General features: G+C 38.7%; 1 protein-coding gene across 5 annotated transcripts; it reads right to left on the minus strand.

Annotated features, from left to right (window-relative positions):
• Positions 1-39: 39 nt before the first annotated feature.
• LOC145549814 (NLR family CARD domain-containing protein 3-like) lies at positions 40-17,428 on the minus strand. Of its 5 annotated transcripts, XM_081602730.1 has the most exons (11): positions 17,266-17,420; positions 14,574-14,745; positions 14,367-14,489; positions 14,093-14,173; positions 13,146-13,224; positions 12,834-13,062; positions 2,761-4,558; positions 2,510-2,683; positions 1,697-1,864; positions 1,493-1,539; positions 40-1,417 (listed from the first exon to the last, which is right to left on the minus strand). In XM_081602730.1, the coding sequence occupies exons 2-11, from the start codon at positions 14,660-14,662 to the stop codon at positions 840-842; spliced, it is 3,366 nt and encodes a 1,121-aa protein (XP_081458856.1). In that variant the 5' UTR covers positions 14,663-14,745; positions 17,266-17,420; the 3' UTR covers positions 40-839. The 5 variants fall into 5 exon arrangements, 4 of the variants coding, with proteins under 4 accessions (XP_081458856.1, XP_081458857.1, XP_081458858.1 ...); XM_081602731.1 differs by lacking the exons at positions 14,574-14,745; positions 17,266-17,420 and having other exon boundaries at positions 13,386-14,173; positions 14,367-14,420; XM_081602732.1 differs by lacking the exons at positions 14,367-14,489; positions 14,574-14,745; positions 17,266-17,420 and adding an exon at positions 13,386-13,435 and having other exon boundaries at positions 14,093-14,162.
• Positions 17,429-18,136: the final 708 nt, after the last annotated feature.

The following is an 18,136-nucleotide window of genomic DNA, read 5'->3' on the forward strand; positions in this document are numbered from 1 at the left end:
TAATCATTGTCACGTCACAGAATCACAGCAGAGAAGATCTCACAGAAACTTAGTCTTTATTTTCTGTATTCACAGCAAGCACTGATAAGAGACAGAAGTTTGTTATCCAGAATAAAAAATAATAATAAAAAAAAAACATAGCATTGTCATGGACTTCTTTGTACAGAAGAGGATTAGGGCCCCCGAAAAAAATAAATCTGAGTTTTTTTTCCTCAAAATTCTGAGATTAAAGTCAAATTTTCTTTTTCAGTGGCACTAATCCTCTTCCGTATCTTTGGCAACAATGGAACAGAGCAGATCTTCTGTCACTGTAGTCCAAAAAGTTGCACAAAAATCAAGTCCGACTTTTTTTCTCCAAACAATCCAAAGAGAGAACCCTGTATAAATAACTAAAAACAGTAGTTAACTTTAATCTGTATCTTCATATTTTTGACAATGTTTTAGAATTATCTAATACCAGTATATAAGTTAATTTTATCATAGTAAAAAAGTTAGGTATTGTTAGCTAACATGCAAATTAAAGCTAGCATGTTGCGGAATGTTAACTAAAATTTAAAATTAGCACTTTAGCTAATAACTGTGCTGTTAGTATGTTAGATTAAATCAGTCTTGCTTGAAATGCTAATGTTATCAGTTTAGCTAAAACATGTAAATGCTAATGTTATCAGTTTAGCTAAAACATGTAAATGCTAATGTTATCAGTTTAGCTAAAACATGTAAGTTGCTGTTTTCTAGTTGAGAATTTAGCATTTGAAACGTTTTCCCTTTCTTCAAACTGTGCTTTCATATAAATAATGCATTTTAAATAAATAATAATAATTTAACAATTAATTTAGACTTCAAATTGCTGTCATTTCCAAAAGCCTGCAGTTCTCATATGAACAGAGTGACAAGGTGGAACCATAGGACCAGAACCCAAAGCCAGGATAAATGGGCTCTTTGAATATGGTGTTTACAGTGTGAAGGTGGATTAATTTGCCAGAGCAAACTCTATAGTAGGACAGAGATCCAGCCGGATAGTCCAGATAGACTGCTATCCTGTTGGACACTGTGGAGGATGAGGGAGATGAGAAGGAGATGGTTGCAACTGTGTTATTGTGCCAGACTGAATACCCAACGGTATCCGAGCAGCTCAGACTCCAGGACTGATCATTCTCTCCAAACCTGCAGTCAGTTCTGAATCCTCTCCTCTTGATACTCATGTAACTGACAGATATATGAACTCTTCCCTTCCACTCCACCTCCCAGTAAGAGCAACCAGTCAAACCATTTCTGCACAGCAGCTGCCACCAGCCAAATCTGTCTACATGGTCTGGATATGGCTGCTCGTCCTCCAACACTGTCACCTTCCTGTAGTCATCAGACAGCTTCAGGTTTCTGTTTGTGGTGTTTGTGTCAAACTCAAGTTCACAGAAGTCTAATGGAGAGAAACAAATTAAGCAATTAACAGATTTAATATCTTAATAAATGGGTTAATTTAATTCAAACTTACATTTCCTTAGACCAGGTTTTAACCACTGCTCTCCACTGTGATCCAACCTGCAGGAAGTCATGTAGAAGAAAATTAACTAGGAAAAGGTCATTAAATAGTCTTGAGATCACAACTGCTTAGCAAGTCTTCCTCCTGGTCCTCATGTCCTCTGCACCTTTGTTGCTAGCATGACTTCAGTCATCTATTGCTATTGTCTGAAAATACCTTAGAGTGCCCAGTCCAGAGTTGTTTTTGCTGGCAGACAACATCTTTTCTTCCCATCCTCCTATGTCATTGTAGCTGAGGTCCAGCTCAGTCATTTGTAAGGGTTTGGAGCTCAGAGCTGAGATCAGTGAATCACAACCTTCCTTTGTAATCATACAACCTGACAACCTGCAATTAAAAACACCACAATCTCAAACAGAAAAAAAGGCATGGGTATGTAGACTTCTACACCAATTTAGATCAAGTGGACCAGCACTGGAAAAGCATACCAGATCTGTCACCTTGCATAATCACTGAGAAAGTTGTGGGGGACCATTTGTCCTTCCAGTTGTGCTTGTGTATCGCGGTGTCCCTCAAGACATTTCAGAGAATAGGGAACCAGCATCTCTGTTATTTGGGGGCTGCTTGTTCCAAAGAGTTTGCTGACATGGTTGGGGACATAATCTGGACACTTCTCTTTGGAGACATTGTGAGGAGACGCTGATCTGGCTTGAGGGCCTATATATTGTCCCAATGGCCTGGGAACTCAGACCTCATTTACCATACTTGAGAGTTACTGGTTCAGGAGTGTCCCTCCAGAACCAGTTACTCTCACCACCCAATCTCATTTCAGTAAAAACAATAAATGCATGAATGGACTGCTTTATTTTATTCAACCATTTAACATTTAAAATTTTTAATGTAAACAGTCATATTTGACATGGATGATTGTTTAATGTTGTGTTTGCAAACAAAAATACTAAATACTTTGGCATATAACTCAAAGCTAACAGTAAATGTGAACTGTAGAGGAGTTTGTAGAGGAGTACTGACCTGAGGCTTTCCAGTTTGCAGTGGGGACTCTGTAGTCCAACAGAGAGCATCTTTACTCCCAAATCCCCCAGGTTATTGTTGCTAAAGTCCAACTCTCTCAAGGAATTGTTTTGTGATTCCAATATCGAGGACAGAACTTCACAGCTTCTCTCAGACAGATTACAACAACTAAGCCTGAGACGAAATAACATTGAGCAGTGAAATAATGTCTAATTTATAATGTGTACTTACAAATCAAAGGCTGCACTTACAGAGCTTTTTTGGAGGCTTTCACCACTGGCAGCAGTCTCAGGAGAGCCTCTTCTGAAGCAGAGTATTTCTTCAGGTCAAACACATCCAAATTTGTTTCCAAAGAAAGTAAGGTGAACGTTAGAGCAGACCACTGGGTAGCAGACAATTTATATGAGGAAAGACTTCCTGATCTCAGGTACTGCTGAATCTCCTCCAATAAAGAACGATCATTCAGTTCATTCAGACAGTGGAACAAATTGATGCTTTTCTCCGGTGACAGATTGCCAGCAATCTCCATTTTAATGTACTGAATTGTTTCGTGATTGCTTTGTGAGCTGTTTACTGATTGTGAGAAGAGATCTTGCAGAAGATTTTCATTGCTTGACAATGAAAGACCGAGAAGGAAGCGGAGGAACAAGTCTAGATGTCCATTCAAACTCTTCAAGGCCTTGTCCACAGCTATTTGGTGGAGCTCTGTTCTAGAAGACTCATTTTGTCTTGGAGCAGATTGCTTTGGTGCATTGGTTGATCCAATTAGCAGGTTGGTTCCAGAGTTGATGAAGGTCAGATGAACATGCAGAGCAGCCAGAAACTCCTGAACACTCAGATGGACAAAGCAGAACACCTTGTCCTGGTACAGCCCTCTCTCCTCTCTAAAGATCTGTGTGAAAACTCCTGAGTAAACTGAGGCTGCTCTGATATCGATGCCACACTCTGTCAGGTCTGATTCATAAAAGATCAGGTTTCCTTTCTGCAGCTGATCAAAAGCCAGTTTTCCCAGACACTCAATCATTTTTTTGTTTTCTGTGGTCCAGTGTGCATCTGCCTCAGGCTGACTGTCATATTTAACCTTTTTCAATTTTATCTGAACCACAAGAAAATAGATGTACATCTCAGTTAGGGTCTTTGGCATTTCTCCTTTCTCTCTGATCAACATATCCTCCAGGACTGTAGCTATGATCCAGCAGAAGACTGGGATGTGGCACATGATGTAAAGGCTTCTAGATGTCTTGATATGAGAAATTACATTCTTAGCCTGCTTCTCGCTAAATCTCCTTCTGAAGTACTCCTCCTTCTGAGGGTCGGTGAATCCTCGGATCTCTGTCATCAGATCAACGCAGTCAGCTGGGATCTGATTGGCTGCTGCAGGTCGTGTGGTTATCCAGAGGAGAGCGGAGGGAAGCAGCTTCCCCCTGATCAGGTTTGTCAGCAGAACATCTAGAGAAGTGGACTCTGTAACGTCAGTCAGGATTGGACAATTGGTGAAGTCCAGTGGAAATCGACTCTCATCCAGGCCATCAAAGATTAACAGCACTTGGGAATCGTGAAACTTAGAGATTTCTGCTTCTTTGATTTCTGTAAAAAAGTGATGAACAAGTTCCACCAAGCTGAACTTTTTCTCTTTCAGCACATTCAGCTCTCTGAAGGTGAATGGAAATATTAAATGGATGTCCTGGTTGGTTTTGCCCTCAGCCCAGTCCAGAGTGAACTTCTGTGTCAGGAGTGTTTTTCCAATGCCAGCCACTCCCTTTGTCATCACTGTTCCAATCTGTTTAATTCTTCCAGATGGTGTTCTAAAAACATCTTCTTGTCTAATGGTTGTTTCATGTTGTTCTGGTTTTCTGGATGCCATTTCAATCTGTCTGACCTCATGTTCATTATTGACCTCTTCAGTCCCTCCCTCTGTGATGTAGAGCTCTGTGTAGATCTGGTTCAGAAGGGTTGGACTCCCTTTTTTGGCGATCCCCTCAAACACACACTGGAACTTCTCCTTAAGATTTGTTCTATGTTTTTGTTGAAACTCTATGGTAGGGGTCCCTGCATGAACAAAGACAGTTTTATTTCATTTGCTTTATTCTGCTAAAATTTAAAATACATTTTCCTCTTTGTTACAAATACATTCTAGAAGGGTGTTTTTTTTGTATTTAAACTCAGTGATTGATAGGTATTTTCCTAGAACCTACATAAAAGAACCACAGACAACGTATATGAATTTATGACTAAACTTCTGCAAGCAAAAGGAGAAGACTCTGTCAACTGCTTCTCAGAGCTGTTCACAGAGCGTTCTGCTTCTCTTTGGATACAGCTTTTCTTTTATTCTCAAACTTCAAAGAGGGAGGATAGGCAAGATAGACAGCAGAGGAAAAACAGCAAAGGTCGTAAAACATTTTACCTAAACAAAGCAAAGGTCGTAAACCAATTTAACATCTGGCCCCTGATCTGAGCCCGGTTCAAATCTCGGTCAAACTGTTTCACATGAAGATAACAGGCAGCTGTGACTTCCAGGTCAGTTCACACATACAGTTTAAACAAGAGAACACTTTAACCTGAAAGTAACAACAAAATGATAATACCAAAAAATCTCTATCATTCCCCCCTTTTTATCATTTCTCCAAGTGTGTAGACCTTATTCTAAAGCCAAGCATAGAAAAGAAAAGAAATAAAATAGAACCAAGAAATGCAAAATATATACATCTTTTGTCCTAGTCTAAACATAAAAATTACACAATGATCATAATGAATAAATGAAATAAACAAAAACAAAAGAAAGAAACAGCAAAAAATCAAACGCAGTTTTCTCATCCCTAACACCACTTGTTTTCACATTTTTGGTGTAGGAATCATTCAGCAAATGAATTAATCTGTTTATTGATTACAGAACACCATCATTGTTCAGAAAATCGTCAGAATCTCAAAACAAGTCATCTTCATTCGTCTCATAGGATGCCTTTGCTAGCTGATAACTGACAACAGTTGTGTTACTTGTCTTAAACATCATACTTCGTAGGTATGGAATAATGCAACCCTTAAAAGGACAGAACAGAACCGAAACAAACAGAATAGGTGTCATGAGCTTTAACAGTAAAGTCCACCATGGACCAGACATGAGCCATGAAAACAAATCAAAAAAGGATGAGCTGCGTGTTCCACTCTCCACATATTTATTTTTTTTTTTCAAGATCCTCCAGCTCATATAGAGCATCAGAAATGGTTCCTCCAGTTCCTGTTTCATCAGGAACGAAAGTGCAACACGTTGGGCCAATAATTTTGCAAACCCCTCCCTGAGGGGCAGTGAGGAAATCCAGAACAACACGATTTTGCATAACCATGTTTCTCAGTTCAGTCAGCTCCTTCGCGGTGCCATTGGCCAGCTGGTATGTGATGTTGATTAGTCGCAGTAATCCGTACCTATTTATCTCTACGTGGTCCCGAATCTCACCTACTCCAACCCACGGAAACAGACCTTGCATGAATTTTTCTCCGCCGTTCCAAATCCTGAATTCCCAAGGAACTCCAGTGTCTGTAGTGAGGCCTCCCCAGCGTTTGACCTCAGGCATAACTTCACGCTTGGAGCGGGCAGCCAGAATGTGTCGTCCTTTCCTGATGAATAAAATCGGGTACAGGAAGTACCAGTCTGCCATCACCCGTGAACCATAGTCTCCTGGCACTATGGTACTGCACAGCGTTGTCTCCTGTCGTCCAATGTCCGATCTGTGATGTTGAAACACCTCTCCTGAAGCATGTTGTCACAGTCTGGGTTGTCCTTCCAGACTTTGCAGTGTGGAGTCATCCTTTGACCCCTGCAGGCGATGCAGTTGATGTAATCCGGTGTCGTTTCGCAGTAGGTGTAAACTCTGTTACACAAGTTCCAAGGTAACATCCCAAGAGAAACATGTCCGTTGTTGAACATGCAGCTCCTCAGAGACCCGGGTTTAGCTCCTGCTAAAGAAATGGTCTCTGGTATTTTCCATGCGGTTAGTGGAAATGGAAATACGTCAGCATTAAAGGAACAGTTCATAGATCCAAAAAGTTCCTTCACGGCATCTCCTATCTGAAGTAGAACAGAATAGTCATTTTTCCACCGTTTGCATCCCTTTGGCATGGGGACGCTGAGTCGTGGTTGTGTGCTCAGGCCATAGAGACACATCTATTTGTCATCCGTGATGTGTCCTACACGCAGACCTGAGTTGTGTGTGGCGATTGGCAGCTGCGCACACACATAGCAGTTCACAGCATGTCCCTCGTACGCGGTTCTATTCATTAGTTTCCACCACAGGTTGATGCTGCAGTCACAGCGCAGTAGAAGATCCATCTGGCATATGGAGTCCCCATTGCTGCTCGGCGCACAGAGATGTCAGAACCCCCAACCTAAAGACGGGGGAATCTTAAGCGTTTCTTCACCGGGTTTGAGACGAGCTACCCTAAAAAATAGCCCCCCTTTGAAGTCCGGCCTTCCTCCCTCCGCCTACTTAGGGGTTCAAACACTCTCTGCAGCTTGCAGTGACTTAGATGTATCCAGCTGGGTCTTTACGACTGTTGGTGTGGTCATCAGCACCTGGAAGGGTTCTTTTATGACCTTTATGTAGACCCAGTTTCCTGGCTGGATGGGGGTGGTTTTATTTAATTCCTGTAGAGGAGAACAGTCAGACGGCAGTAAATTTGCATTTAACACCTCTTTCTGTTCCAGGATCCTGATCATATAATCTACCAATGTTTGTTCTTCATCAGCTTTCTGTAAGTCTGGAGCAAACAGAGGCAATATGTAAGCTCTCCCATAAATTTTGTCAAAAGCAGGCTTTGCTGGAACTACTTCAACTCTTTTAGAAAAAGCATCAATCATCACCAAACAATATTTATGTGGTCCACTTTGTGTGAGTTCAATAAAGTCCATATGCGTTGTTTGAAATGGATGAGGGTTTTGGGAAACTTCCTCTTCTTGGTCTAATGTTTCCTTGAGGATTGTTTCTGACACAAACTGGACATGCAGTACAAAAATTTTTTAAGTAAGAATTTAATCCATATGTGGTAATGTGGTAAAATGCTGTTGTAGCATAGAGACCATCCCCCCTGTTGACACATGACAATGTCCATGTGTCAAAATTGCTGCCGCTCTAAATAGAGATTTTGGAAGGACCGACTTCTATTTACTGAAAAAATGTTATCATCATTCAGTGTCGCCCCTTTAGTTATCCACATTTGTTTTTCTGCGTTTGGAGCATTATCTTGCATGTCTTTTAACACAGCTTTGTCTATTACTTGAGGATCTTCTATCTGTATTGAGAAATTGTCTCCCCCATGCTTCCCAGTTGCAGCTTCCTTTGCTACTTTATCAGCTAATCTATTGCCATTTGAAACCTCATCCTGTTCCGTGGTGTGCGCTGCACACTTACAAACTGCTAGTTCAGCTGGTAAATACATGGCCTGCAAAAGATTCTTAAGCAAGGATGCATGGGTGACTGGTTTCCCTGTAGATGTTATCAAATTCATCAAAGCATAACTCTTCCTAAATAAAAATGACCATCCTGAAATTAAACCAAAACCTCAAATCCTCTAATTTTCCATTTCTTTTTGAATTTATTGACTATCAATCAAATCTGGATTAAAATGTTCTAGACTGAAGTCTAGAAAATGTTGCTTTTAATCACAATCATCAGGTTTTAGTAGCCGTTTACAAGGTTGCTTAAAGTCTCAGACTTTCCCTTAACCTCGCATTTCAGACCAGTTAACAATGGTTTTTATATTTTAAATTAAATGGTCAATAATTTTATCCGTTACTCAATTTAGCAGAAAAATTTCTCTCGTCTCAAAATAATTGTCATTCATCCCAATATAAAACACACAAACACAATCCCAATCAATTTATAGATTCTTTATATAATTAAACTCTAAGTTAAGCGTTTCAGTTAAATGCAAAGAAATACTCCATAGTATTTCAACACTGCAATATCAATTAAGTTCAACACTTAGATATGTTTAATTTAGTTCCAAACTTGTATATTTATTTCAAAGAAAATAAAACATTTGCAAATCATTATTAGCTTTGAATCTAATAATTTTAGTTGGTGTAATTTAGCCGTATCACACTCAGTTTTTTTTCTTAACTTTTAACCATTACAGTTTTTCCCTTCACAGTTTCCCAATCTATGGCTCGTGGGCCCTAAAAGGATCACTGGTCCTTCTGTTAAGGACTGAGTTAATGGGTACAAAATGAAAGATTTTTATTTAACATTGTACCTTAAAACCTTCAAAATGTTCTTTTCTAAATAGATAATTCCTTCCTGCTAGTAAGTAAGCAAACAAGTCCTCATTACAGTAGCAGTGTGTGTCACAGCAGTGTGTGTGTATAACTTATCTGCATTTCTCCTTTCTGTCTTGCTTCTCGCTTCCCCCTCCTGCTGCTGGCGTCGCTGCAGCTGGTCCTCCCTCTGTCTCTTCTCCAGCTCCCTGTCAGTCCAACTGGCTCTGGTGTTGGATTATTTATAAGTTGTCCAGACCGTCCCTTAGTCCACCAATGAAACAAGCGGCAAGCAGTTCAGTTTGCTTTCTTTTTCCAAACGTCTAGCAAGACTCCATACAGTAGTTTTGCTGCATGGCAGTTCCCAGATGTCAAGGAATTAGGACCAGTGGACACTTTATTGCCTTCAGTGTCCAGTTGGTAGAAATCGTCCTGTCCTTTTTCGCTTCTTTATCAACTAGCTGGTGATAAAGGAGGGACGTCATCTGATTGGCAGGACAGATCCGAGCTGAGGTCAGAGGTCAGACGCAGCGCAGCGAGGCTCAGACAGAGGAAAAGGAAAGAAGCAAATAAGAGTCAATTATAACTTTCTTTTCTTTTCATCGTATAGCTTTTAGCTTTTAACTTATTATCCAACTTTTTAAGAAGTCATAAACCATTTCCTTATTCAAACACATATAAACATGAAACATGTTAAAAGCTATAGTCTCTTTCATCATGTTCACCATTAACTTGTAAAATGTAGAATGTACGTTTAAGTTAACTTCATCTAAGACACGTCTCACCAGAGAACAATGGATTTCTCTAAATTTGTTGATCTCAGTGCTGCAGACTGTGAAGTCAGCGGGCAGCCCTCCTCTCAAGGCCTAAGAGAGTTTACGAGGCTGGTTTAATGTCCAGGTCGGTACCTTACTCTGACCGCTGACCCCTCCAGATAGACAGCTAAGAATCATTTCACCAATTTGGTGTTATAATATTACACAATACATTAAACATTGTTCTCTGAGGACAATTTTATTATTTAGTTTTATTTTTCCTGCTTCTCCTCCTTCATGATTCCACTTTTAGCATACAAAGAAGTTGTTCCCATGCTTTATTTCAGTGAGACCTCTCTTTACTGGTTTTTCTTCAAAGGTGTAGGAATGCTCAAAAAAGAAAAACAAAACAAACATCAGTATTTCTTAAAACAAATTATTTCTCACTTGTGAGGTTTAAACCTAACATTAGTAGCATTAAAAATTATTTTGCATACATTGATTTCTTACAGGAATTCAATTTCTTTTATGGTTTTACTTAACGTCTTAAACTGCATGCACATGTCTCTAGCATTTCATCAATTTGGACTGGGGGTTTGTGTTTTTGGGGTGTGGTAGAGTCTGATCATGCTGAAGATTTCTCCTATTTGTGGTCTCCTCACTCCACCACCCCTCTTGTCGCCCCGTGCAACATTCTTTGAAGGGCAGTTTCTTGCCCAGTGACCAATATTGCCACAAATCCAGCAGCCTTTTGAATACCGTAGATTTTGTGGGGTGTTATTTTGGGGTCTTCGCCTATCGTGACCTCCTCTGCCTCTGCCTCTTCCACGGCCTTTTGTCCGGTCGTTGGAAAAGGCAGAGGTATATAAACCTCCAAATTTCTCCAGGTGAAAAACATCTGATCCTTTCACAGCTTTCCTGACCTCTTCTAAGGTACAGGGTCTAAAGATATATAAGTTTTGTGTCCCTTCCTTTAGGGAAGGATACAGTCGTGTTGCTGGAACAGCAGCGGCTGATACTGGGGCAGACGGAGCTGCTGAAGCAGCCAGGGGAGAGGTGGCTGCAGGAGCTTGCTCTCCCTGCACCGCTGCAGAATTCCGTGTGCTTGGAATTACTTTATTTTCTTCCTTCTCTATAATTAAGTTTTTAGATTCATTTAACCATAATTTAGCACACCTCAGCTCATTCTCCTTTTTTTTTTTTTTTTTTTTTTTTTATTCCCATTTTTCTTTCTACACTACTCTCCAAAATTCCCACAATTGTTTGCCATTGATCGATTTTTAGCTTTCCATCTATTTTATATTTCTTTCTCCATTTTTTCATGTGTACAGTGCTACCAGGAAACCTGGACAGCATGTACTTTTCATCCCCATCGGCGCCCTTACCGAGTGATGAATTACAAGAATGTTTATTTCCCATATTTAAAACACTTGCAATTTCAGCTTAAAAATATTATTTATTTGAAATTATTTAAATTTGGTCCAGGTTCGTTGACTCCTAGGGAGTCCTATGAACTGGAGCTCTTTTCAGTGGGCCAGCAATTAAAATACCTTGTTGTGGTATTCCCCGCTTCGACTCTTTCGAGTGGGAGAATCTTGCCTATTGCATCCACAAGAGGTTTGCTGCTTAAATCCACTGTTTTATATGAGGTAAAACACAGAGCGGTATTTAAACCTCCAATCACTCTCACACACACAAAGCAGCAGTAGCAAACCAGCAATATAAGCACAGTAATGACTCTATGATTTAGCGCAACATTATCTGTTTTTGCCTTGTCAGATAACTCAGCACCAGTGATATTTTACCCATCAAAAAATCAAAACCACACAGCAATGACAAGCTTCCTATCCGCCTGAGGACGTGCCCTTATGGGGTCTCCTCGAACAGAGTTTTAGCAGAGCGACATCATACAAGGATTCTCAGACCTCAGAGTTTTAGCAGAGCGACATCATACAAGGATTCTCAAACCACAGAGTTTTAGCAGAGCGACATCATACAAGGATTCTCAAACCACAGAGTTTTAGCAGAGCGACATCATACAAGGATTCTCAAACCACAGAGTTTTAGCAGAGCGACATCATACAAGGATTCTCAAACCACAGAGTTTTAGCAGAGCGACATCATACAAGGGAACTCAAACCACTAAAATAGCCATTTTAAAATTCACCTACGTTTCTGTAGTTTTCGGGTTGTCCAGTCGGATCTCGTCACTCCGCCGTTGGCAGACAAAGTCGGACCTACGGCGCTGGCCCAGCGAAGAATTCTACTTCCTGGGTCTTTCTTTCCAGGTCCAAATGACTTCTGGCCATGCATGGATTCAGCGCGTCTTCCTCTGCCTGACAGCGGTCGGTATGAGAGATCCCGGGTTTCGGCACCAAAATGATAGGTATTTTCCTAGAACCTACATAAAAGAACCACAGACAACGTATATGAATTTATGACTAAACTTCTGCAAGCAAAAGGAGAAGACTCTGTCAACTGCTTCTCAGAGCTGTTCACAGAGCGTTCTGCTTCTCTTTGGATACAGCTTGTCTTTTATTCTCAAACTTCAAAGAGGGAGGATAGGCAAGATAGACAGCAGAGGAAAAACAGCAAAGGTCGTAAAACATTTTACCTAAACAAAGCAAAGGTCGTAAACCAATTTAACATCTGGCCCCTGATCTGAGCCCGGTTCAAATCTCGGTCAAACTGTTTCACATGAAGATAACAGGCAGCTGTGACTTCCAGGTCAGTTCACACATACAGTTTAAACAAGAGAACACTTTAACCTGAAAGTAACAACAAAATGATAATACCAAAAAATCTCTATCAGTGATAATTAATGTTTTGTTGGGATAAAATTCTTCCTGTGATAAATAATGAACCCATAGGAATACAAATTGAGAAAGGCATTTGAGTCTTCTTTTCTTCTCTTCGCACTCTCCAGAATAATCACTTCTGGCTTCAATAGCAGCATTGCATTATGTGATCTGCAAACTGATTTGATTTTTTTTTTTACTTTTGTACTGGAGATGTGGCATACAACATCACACTTGATATTGTTATTGCGATATTTACATTGTAATTTATTGCCGTCACAAAATTTTATATTGTTGTGCAACCCTACTGTATGCATTCATGTAGAAAAAGCAGCCAGTGAATCTTTGAAGTAGTCCTCTGTGTTGGACTGAAAAAGAGTTGAAATCTGTGATTTGGACCAAGAATCCAGTAGGTAACAGGATCACCAGCTTCTCTTTCATTACTGATGTTCACTTTCATTCTGTGATTTCAGTAGAATGAAAGTGAGATATGTTCCTATTTAAATGAAGAAAGAATATCTTACTGCTCTCCAGACACTCAGCCAGAACGCCATGTTTCATCCTTCTCAAGAAGTGCAGAGTGATGTTCAGAAATGACTCTATGGTTCTTCTCCTCTGCTCCTCATTCTCACCCTCCAGAATCTCTTCATTCTGCATTTGACCCTCTGAGTTTTGAGGATAATCTGGACTCAGGAGCTTTTGGAGCTTCTTCAGCTCAATCTTAACAAAAGTCATAATATTTTCCTCCAGCAGCTGGAGATGAGATTAATAAAATCATGTACATCTTTTCAATGAATCACTTTTAAATACACACATACTTATTTATGTATTCTCACCGTAAATATGGCATCCAGTTCAGTGTGATTCTGAATGGTAGACTGACTCCTGAGATCATTTGAGCTCTCCTGGTAAGAACTACAAAAGCAGTCAGCAGAATTTTTTTGCTTTGTTTAAAATGACTTATGCATAAAAACAGTTTTTACTGTTATTTATTGTATTTTTAAGGAGAAAAAAATAAAGAGCACAATTGAGAATAAGTAGCATGCTGATAAACTTTTGACACAGTGCCCCCTCACCTATGCAATCAGCCAGTACTTCCAGATTCACCTGTTCATGACTTTCTCCCCTGTATGTATTAATTAGTACTGTCAACATTAACATGTTAATGCATGCAATTAATCTAAAACATTTTACATGTTAATATTACATAATACAAATTAATTTCCTTACCTATGTTGACTTAAGTCTCTCACCAGAAACACAGTGTGTCAGACTGTTGTACTTTAAAATAAACACTTTGATGAATTACTCTATTTATTGCAACAGTGAATTATCCTTTCACTGAAGCAATTTATAATTAGCATTTCCAATTTATTTTTGAAACGCAATTACTGCTTTAACCTTCCTGAATATGAAAACATGGAAAACTGAGATATTTGGTATGAGGCAATAAAATCTTTTCTGTAACATTTTTTGAAAATGTGTTTTAATGTCAAGTTTATATATTTAAGCAGTAGAGTAAGATTAACCCAATTGATTTTTTAAATCAATTGGGTTAATTGATTTAACCCAACTGTCAATTGATTTTTTAAATCAATTGACAGTAATAGTATTACTGTCGCAGGTATATTTGGTGTTTGAGATATTAAAATAGTACTTGTGGATCTCATCTATTCGCTGGTAGGGATCCACTGTAGTCAGTGTTGAACTACAGGATATGTTTTTGTACAAAAGCTTAATATAAGTTAAATAATTACAGAAAGATAGAAGCAGAAGAACTCACTCCTTCTCACAGGAAATATGGCTGGCAAATGCAGTAGGGTTCTCCTTGGAAATACAGCTGGGATCAGAAAAGTTCTGGATTCTGCAACAAAAACAAACATTAAATCATTTACAGCAAACAATCAGGATTTAAATAAAAAGTTTTAAATACATTTTAAAGTCCATTGTGGGATGTGGTTCTACTGACTTCTTCTCTAGCATTCCTAATATCTATCCATCTCACAGTAGTTTGAGCTTTGATCATAATCAGATTTGGTTTCGTTATGTTGACTTACTTTGCCTCAGACAATGGAGCTTTAAAATGAATAGGTGGCTCTCGAGACTGGAAGGACACACAGCTTGGTTCCAATTCAGAGTCAGGTTCTGATTCATCAGATTCTCGTCTTTGTGGCTTTGTTCTTCAATACAACAAACAGAAAGCCATAAGGATTTCACCATAATGTGGAGCGGAGGCAGATAAGATCACAAGATCCTCATCTCACCCCGTGGTTTTCATCCGGGTCCCATGTTCTCCACCAGGAGGAATTTTAGTGTGAAGGAACTCTTCCTTTTGGTCTTCACAGTCATTCATATTTCCATATGAATTGGAAATGCACTGAGATTCTAAGTCAACAGGATTTGCGTCACAGGACAAATAGTGTTCTTACTGTCAACCTAGAAATATTAAGCACAGAGACAAAACAAATTACTTTCTGTTTGGCTCAAAGACTTTTTAGAATGGCAACTGTTTTTTTGTGGGGGGATTTGTAGTATTTAATTTTTTGCTTGCAGATATAATTATCTACTCTTCCTTTAATGCCTGAATTTACTTCTCCTTCCTCCTTCACTTATATTTTGTTACTTGAGATTTTTCTGGCGTTTATCGGTGATCTGAACATACCCTGGGATCCAATATGTCATTTTTCTTGAACTCTCCTGAGAACTTGAATTCAAAACTATAAATTTGAAACTTTAATAAATCATCATGAAAAAAATAGCTTCAAGCAAAATATTCAGCTTACAAGATAAATATTTAGCTTGAGGCAAAAATAATTAACAATGCTTTCTAAATATGTATATCAGAGAGAGTTGGAGGTTTCTCACCACCCTGAAATCAACGTCTAATATGAAAGCTGGCATAAGAAACACATTTTCACCTACTGGTCTTTTATTATCAATTAAATTGAATTGAATTAACCTTCTTTACTAAATATGAAAAAGCATTGTAGAAATAATCTAAATATTTCTTATTTATGGCTCTCTAACAATCAAGATTGCATTTGTTGTAAAACATTAAAATCAGCCCACATTAAATCAATATATCTAGGTTATATCTTACATCAGGACTGAAAAGCCAAAATGCTGCTGAAGTACATGTAAAAAAAGAATATGTGAAAAGTATTTTTTAAGCTACTTTTCTCTGCTGAGAAGCTTTATTTCATTTTTCAGTAAGTACTGGCCCATGTACTTCATACCAGTACCTCAGTTGCGATGGTATCGCCTGCAAAATTGCCTGACCTGAACCCAGCAGAAATCTATGGGGGGAGATGAGACACCAATAGACATACTGTTCAGTAGGGAAACATCCAGGATTAAAATTTTCTTTTTTTTTTCTATGCAATTCAAGTTTGCTGAGAATTACCCGTTTTATTTTATTGTAACAGATGCTACTGTAAAACAATCCTGGTTCATAGTTAAATGATTATCTCAATAATCTGAAAAACAAATGAATAATTGAAATTTATTAGAACAACGTCAACACATTTTAGAGGAACGTTTTATGGTAGGTTGAAATGTATTTATTTTTTTATTGTACATAGAAAAATCCCTATAATTTACTTTCAGACCTTATTGAACTATTAGTAACACAAGCTCAATCTTGTTCATATTTTTCTTGGAGGCTTAAGTAACTTGATGTTTATTTTGCGATTATTAAGTGCTATGGTAGATTAGCCACCGCTGCTATTAGCTAATCTTACGCAGCAACAGGGCCGGTTCTAAGCATGGATACATGAGGGGGCAGACAGAAATGTGAAGGGGGCATAATTATGTGTACACATTATATTCCATGGTATTTATTAACATTGTTGTGTTTTCCTCATGGGATTGGGGTAAACTGTGCCCAACCCAACAAAAGAAACATGAACTCCAAGATCTTAATCAGAGATACTATTCATCCAAGATTGAACAACCAACAACACAACATTTATCTACTTGGATGGTTATTATGCAGTCATACATCTTAAACTAATCTGAACCTAAAAACAATAACCTAAATTTCAAACAGGATAAACAAACAGTACGACTAAAACAGGAGGTTTTTTTGGTTAGAAACTGAACCTCAAAAGTTTTTTCTTACCACTCCAACTTTTCTACTATTTCTTTGCATCTTGCATAGCAGAGGACCCTAGCCATGCTCATGTTTGGTAGCTGGCAGGATTGAATTATCTTAAAGATGCACCAAATGCAGGCTTTGGTTAGCTGCCCAGCATAGGCTGAGGTGGTGCACAGTCATCTAAATAAGGGGTTTCCAAATGTTTCTATCCTTTGTGCAGGAATCAGCCACAAAAATGTTTGTAGCACCCTTATTATATAAATTATACTACAATTTATATTACATACGGCTTAAATTAAAGCTGAGAAAATTACTGATACCTTAATGAAATACATATTCTACCTCTAAATCTAAGCAGTTTGGTTTCTGTCAGTACTGATTATGAGGACAGAACAAACGTATTTTTTATTTTTTATATATATATATATATATATATATATATATATATATATAAAATCTTGGCTGTATATATAATCTTGGCTGTCGTGGATATTGCAAAGTTCTACGAACAAACAAGACATTTAGTCCAGTTTTAGTCGTTTATTGAACAGAAACTATGGCGGCAGCTATGCAGAAAACTAAAAAGGGGACATAAAGTACTTCCAGGATTCAACACCAAAAACACGCAAACAGTTCCCGCACAAATAGAACATTCAGACCGTTAGTTTTATGTTGTTAGGCTGGTTGTTTATTTTGCTGCTACCCTGACTAGCTAAGGTGATCCGTCAGTTAGTGGGAATCGCTTTATTTTAACTGAAACGAAACAAAATGTTGCTAAAGTCAAGCTAAGATAACTGACCTGCTTCCCTCTCCCTCGGTATTATTTTTGTTTGTTTGTTTTTTTTAAACCCTTTACTGACCTGTGAAATGTGATTGCCTTGTTTTCTAGTTGTCGTAGAGTTAGCAAAGCATCGCGTTCCTTTTCCTTTTATATATAAGCGTACACTTAAGATTTAGACAACTTGACAGATGAAACCAATGGAATCTTGATCCCGTGACGTTTACGTTTCAAGGCTACTTACGTTCAGTATTTGCATACTGAACGCTGATTGGCTGTTTACTAGCGGTAAAGGGGGTTAGAGGTTGAGCTGTACTGGCTGCAGATATACAGAGGATCCCTGCCTGCTCAGCGCGGTGCGCAGGAGAACTTCAGTGACATGTTCCACTATTTGTGAGAAGTTTGATTTGAGGGGGCAAAACATTCGTTTGAGGGGGCATTGTCCCCTCTTGCCCCAGCGATGGTTGGTTAGCTCAGTGGTTCCCAAACTTTTTCTCCTGAAGTGTGGAAGCCCCTACTGTTTCAAATTGACAGAGGAATAACAGAGAGTTGGCCATTCTAAGGTAAAAACCCAGCGCATTCAGCGTTCATGTTTTGTTTATTTTTCTTCATCCAGACGGCTTTCCCGTCCCCCCTGCAATGGCACGGCGCCACCACTAGGGGGGCGCGCCCCACAGTTTGGGAACCTTAATAGTCTTAATAGTTTCCTCCTGGAATTGGAGGCTAGTTGAATAAATTGATGATTAAATTACCTGAATTCATTCAAATCTGACAAATTATTGTCTGAAATAGTCTATCACAGATAGGAATCATTTACTTGAATCTTGAAAAACTTCAACTCAACTTCAATTAAAAAGTTTAATTTAAAAAATTAAATATCTGCTTTATTTTTTTTGCAAAATGAAAAATGTAACGCCAAATGCAAAATTAGGTTGGGGAAAATTTGTGTAGGG

This window comes from Poecilia reticulata, chromosome 21 (assembly GCF_904066995.2).
Source record: "Poecilia reticulata chromosome 21, P_reticulata-male-v2, whole genome shotgun sequence".
NCBI classification, from domain to species: domain Eukaryota; kingdom Metazoa; phylum Chordata; class Actinopteri; order Cyprinodontiformes; family Poeciliidae; genus Poecilia; species Poecilia reticulata.

Coding starts and splice junctions, on each gene's coding strand:
- LOC145549814 (XM_081602730.1), bottom strand. CDS start 14,662: ATGAATGACTGTGAAGACCAAAAGGAAGAGTTCCTTCACACTAAAATT. Junction 13,225..14,092: donor CATATTTCCTGTGAGAAGGA/GTGAGTTCTTCT, acceptor CTGCTTTTGTAG/TTCTTACCAGGAGAGCTCAA. Junction 1,540..1,696: donor TCTGGACTGGGCACTCTAAG/GTATTTTCAGAC, acceptor GACTTCCTGCAG/GTTGGATCACAGTGGAGAGC.